Source organism: Eulemur rufifrons, unplaced genomic scaffold, assembly GCF_041146395.1.
Source record: "Eulemur rufifrons isolate Redbay unplaced genomic scaffold, OSU_ERuf_1 scaffold_560, whole genome shotgun sequence".
Classification (NCBI taxonomy): domain Eukaryota; kingdom Metazoa; phylum Chordata; class Mammalia; order Primates; family Lemuridae; genus Eulemur; species Eulemur rufifrons.
In genome coordinates this window covers 1-4,428 of record NW_027183342.1, presented here as the reverse complement: position 1 = coordinate 4,428, position 4,428 = coordinate 1, and the positions used below count along the sequence as shown (strand labels likewise).

The window sequence follows — 4,428 nt, the reverse complement described above, 5'->3', positions numbered from 1 at the left end:
TAAAGGGGCTTGGTGTTCGCCCCCGTGTCAGCCGCTGTAGAGCCGGGCCCCAGCCGGTGCGTGCAGGTGGAGAGGGTTGGTCCTTAGGGTTCCCAGAATTTTCTTACTTTCTGAGTGGTATAAGAATCAACAGTGGGGTGGTGGCAAGATGAATAGGAAGAGGGCAGGAGGTGGAGCACCGAGCAAAGGCCTCCACCAGGAGCAAGATGAGGTGAGCGTAAGCCGAGAAGGGTGGAGAGGCAGGGCTCAGGCTCACAGCTAACTCACAAAATTTTTAAATTTATGATTCCTTTATTTTTGACCTCTACTTCCTGGACAATGGCCTAGCTATGGGACAAAAGCATTTGTTTCATTCTTTTGTGAGCCAGGCCCTGCAGGAGGGATTGTGGGTCGGCAAACCTCAGGTCCTGCCCAAATCCTCCCCTTGAGGGCTGGAGGGTCTCTAGCCAATGGGCGTTCTGGTGCTTAAGGCCACTTTTGGGTGGGGGTTTGGCAAGGATGGAGTGTCCAGGCCTGTGATCCTTTAAGAACTTTACTTTTTAAAAACCACCACTCAAATGGTGGTGGTATGGGCAGAGGGTGGTAGTGGAGGGTCTGTGGTCTCTGCTGTGCACAGAGGGGACTCTGTGTAAGCCTCTCCCTACCTGAGGGACACCTAGCTTTACAGCAGCTACACAGGATCAATGGGAGGCCTACCGAGTCTCCTCAGACCAAGGGACAGGGAAGGAAGCGGTGGAGAAGCTGAGCCACACGCTAAAGGGCTGTGACTAGAGCCCCCAGGGGAACCAGGTCCCCTCAGGCAAGCAGTGGCTCATCCTCTGCCTCGACCACCCAGACCCCCGGCTCAGCCAATGGCACTAGCAGCACATCGTCCTCATCCTCTGGGGCCGGGACTGCTGTGTGGGGTCCAGGTGGGGTCCGGGTTGGTCCTGAGGGCCCCAGGCTGGGCAGGAGGCGGCCTCGCAGGGCCTGCACCACTCCAGACAACAGCGATGGCTCGAGGGGCAGTGAGGGCAGTGGCCCTGGGGCCTCGGGGACAGCAGGGAGGGCTGGAGACGTGCTGGCAGATGGCAGGGGGGCTTTGACAGGCAGTGGTGGTGCCTGCTCCCCATCCTGCCCACCCACTGCCCCACCCTCACGGGCTGCACCTGTGCTGCCATCTAGGGCCTCCAGGGGAGCAGCAGAAGGGGTGACCTGGGGTCTAGTCTCAGAGGCCCGAGCTGAGGGGTTGGTTCTGGGAAGCAGGCCCCAGCGGCGGAGGCGACGCACCAGGCGGCGCACCAGGCGGCCCCGCTGGCGGCGGCGAGCACCTGAGGCACCTCCTGGAGTCATGTCCTGGCGCAGGATCTGCAGCAGAGAACGCAGGTTGCCCAGCACTGAGTTCTGCAAGGGGAACACGCAGACACCAGAGTCAGAGGGGCAGAAGGCTGAATGAAGGAGGGTCCAGTGAGGGGCTATGGCAGGTCTGGGACAGGAGCTGCTAAGGCTGGGGGGAGTCACTTACATCATTAGGGTTCTCTGTAGGGAAGTCTTCCACAGGCGGGATGGCACCCTGGGCAATAAGCTGCCCATAGGAGGGGGGTGCCTGCTGGTGTACAATCTCGGCCTCCATCCGGGAGAGGGGGGCAAAGATGCTAGAAGGAATGAGGGCTGCTCAGTCACTGGTAGTTCCCAGCCAGAGCAGACCTCCTCAGCCCGGACAGGCCTCCTCCCTCCACACTCAGGCCAGGGCAGCTAGAGCTATGCCATGGCTTTCCCAAAGGTCATCTGAGGTCCCTTCTTCCTTGAGATTGCTTACAGGACCTAGACCTGTCCTTCCAGGAGCCATTCAACAAGCTGGTCACAGGAACCCCTCCCCAAGGTGGGCACCCTCACGGTCCCCTGTGGCTGCACAGGCCCTGTCTCCACCGCAGTCCTCACTTCTCCACCACCAGCCCCACTCCCACTGACCTGTACTCCTGGGTGCGAATGGCATAGAGCTTGCAGGTGCAGCCCAGGGCGATGACCAGCAGCAGCCCGCACACCAGGCTGCCAATGACTGCGGCTGTAATGACCTTGCGGGGCAGGGCATAGGAGCAGTCCCACTCATCGCTGCCGTCCGCACAGTCCGGCTGCCCATCACACACCCACGTCTCGTACACACACTTCTCATCCCGGCATCGGAAGTTGCCAGGCTGGCAGTGCCGGCAGCGTCTCTCATCGGCTCCATCAGCACAGAAAGTCTGGTAGTTGCAGCGGTCGGCAGGCAGGTAGCAGGCTGTGGCACCGGGGGTGCCAGCAGCCCCGCAGGGGAAGTGTCCGGGAGGGCAGCTGGGGCAGTTCTCCTCATCTGTGCCATCAGCACAGTCCCATGAGCCATCGCAGCGCTGTGCCTCACTGTAGCAGCGCTCACCTAGGCCTTCGCCAGCCCCCAGGCCAGAGCCTAAGCCGCAGGGTCGGTCCCAAGGCAAGCAGTAGCCCTGTACATGGTAGGTGGCATTGAAGCCCCGACCACTGCTCCAAGCAACTGTGCGGTAGGCCACAACAGCCTGGCCAGACAGTGTCTCTACAGTGACGGCCTTGCCATTGCTGAAGTGGGTGAGACTACGCAGCAACCGGGAGGCCTCAGGGGGCCCGGGGCCATCATACACATGCACTGCATCTCCGTAGCCCAAGTCCAGGGCTGTGAAACGCACTGCCAGCCGCCGGCCATCGTGGGGGTCCAGCAGCCAGTGGCAGGACTGGGGGTGGGAGACTGAAACCAGGTGTGAGTATCCGGGGGAGGAGAATACCCCATAGAAGTCCTCCAACGTGTGATTGCAGGGCAGGGTACGGACGGGGCCTGGGGTCAGCCCAGGGAAGGGGTCTGAGCTGCAACCTGCTTCATCAGAGCCGTCACCACAGGCATCAATCCCATCACAACGCTGGGTAGCAGGTACACAGCGGTGGTTCAGGCACTGGAACTCATTCTGCAGGCACATCAGCCAATCTGCAGAGGCACCATGGAGAGGGGCTGTGAAGCTCCAGAGCCCTCAGGATCCTCCTCTCCTCCCTGGGCTTCCACCACCTCCTCTAATGGCCCCTCAGACACCTACCCCTGTCTAGCCTACCTTGGCTGTAGGAGAGCAGGAAGCCCTGGCCCATGGGTGCTCTGGCCCCAGCATAGCTGTAGGTGATGGTGACATTGCCCCCAGGTAGCTGCAGAGGGCTGGCAGGTGCCTCACACAGAGAGATCAGTGGCTGGAGAGGGGAGCGCAGGATTAAGCGCTCTGAGCCACAGGCCAGGTGCAGCTTCTGGAACCTACAGAAGTAGAGGAGAGCAGCATAGGAGATGTTCTTGACCACCACTGGCTTTCCCCTCCCCAAGTGCCACCAAACCCCCTCTGTCCCAAGAAGCACAAACGTCTGCTTATCCATGATCCAAATAGCTAAATGAAAATTCAGTTAACCAAATTTTTTTGTAGGTAACATAGTCAATGGGGATAGTCCTAACATAGGCCAGTGGTACCATAGGACCAGAGGATATAGCCTAAAGCCCTTTGGAAAAACTGACTTGTGTTCAGGGACTGCATTAAGAACAGATTTCTTGCTTTCCATTTGCTGCGGCACTGTCACCCAAGTATGGTACCAGGAGTAACTGGTGATTACCATGCAGTTCAATTAACCAGAACTCACACCCTCCACAGTGCCAGGTGGTGAGACCTAGGTTCCCCTTGGCATTCTGATCCCTCTGCCCTAACAGCCCCTCCCCAGATTGCCCTCTCTCTTCACCTACGAGTTTCCAGGTAAATTCACAGGAAGTAAACTGTGTGAGGCAAATAGTCAGGTACTTAACATGGACCCCAATCCCATGATCCAAGGCAGAAGAGCTTGGGGAGACTTGGAATGTTTTTTTTTTTTTTGTTGTTGAGACAGAGTCTCACTTTGTTGCCCAGGCTAGAGTGAGTGCCTTGGCGTCAGCTTAGCTCACAGCAACCTCAAACTCCTGGGCTCAAGCGATCCTACTGCCTCAGCCTCCTGAGTAGCTGGGACTACAGGCATGCGCCACTATGCCCGGCTAATTTTTTCTATATAGATTTTTTTTAGGTGTCCATATAATGTCTTTCTATTTTTAGTAGAGACGGGGTCTCGCTCAGGCTGGTCTCGAACTCCTGACCTTGAGCAATCCACCCGCCTCGGCCTCCCAGAGTGCTAGGATTACAGGCGTGAGCCACCGCGCCCGGCCGAGACTTGGAATGTTAACAGATCTGGGGAGGCTGAGGAATGTTCTAAGCTGATTAAGGGATAATTGTGAATCCCAGGCAGGGACATGCAGTGGATTGAAGGACTCCTCAAAACAGTCCTAGCTGAGCCCAGGACTGTTTCTAGAAGGACCACTGTCCTTTGGAGATGCCCAGGACCCAAGTTAGATGTCCATCCCAGCCCATCTCCAATTCACCATGTCTGGCC

General features: G+C 58.0%; 1 protein-coding gene across 1 annotated transcript; it reads right to left on the bottom strand.

The window, feature by feature from the left end:
- Positions 1-401: 401 nt before the first annotated feature.
- LOC138380586 (low-density lipoprotein receptor-related protein 10-like) lies at positions 402-3,186 on the bottom strand. The gene is made up of 4 exons (XM_069464989.1): positions 3,090-3,186; positions 1,951-2,968; positions 1,505-1,634; positions 402-1,383 (listed from the first exon to the last, which is right to left on the bottom strand). The coding sequence occupies exons 1-4, from the start codon at positions 3,121-3,123 to the stop codon at positions 796-798; spliced, it is 1,770 nt and encodes a 589-aa protein (XP_069321090.1). The 5' UTR covers positions 3,124-3,186; the 3' UTR covers positions 402-795.
- Positions 3,187-4,428: the final 1,242 nt, after the last annotated feature.

Coding starts and splice junctions, on each gene's coding strand:
- LOC138380586 (XM_069464989.1), bottom strand. CDS start 3,123: ATGGGCCAGGGCTTCCTGCTCTCCTACAGCCAAG. Junction 2,969..3,089: donor CCTGCTCTCCTACAGCCAAG/GTAGGCTAGACA, acceptor GTGCCTCTGCAG/ATTGGCTGATGTGCCTGCAG. Junction 1,635..1,950: donor ATTCGCACCCAGGAGTACAG/GTCAGTGGGAGT, acceptor CATTCCTTCTAG/CATCTTTGCCCCCCTCTCCC.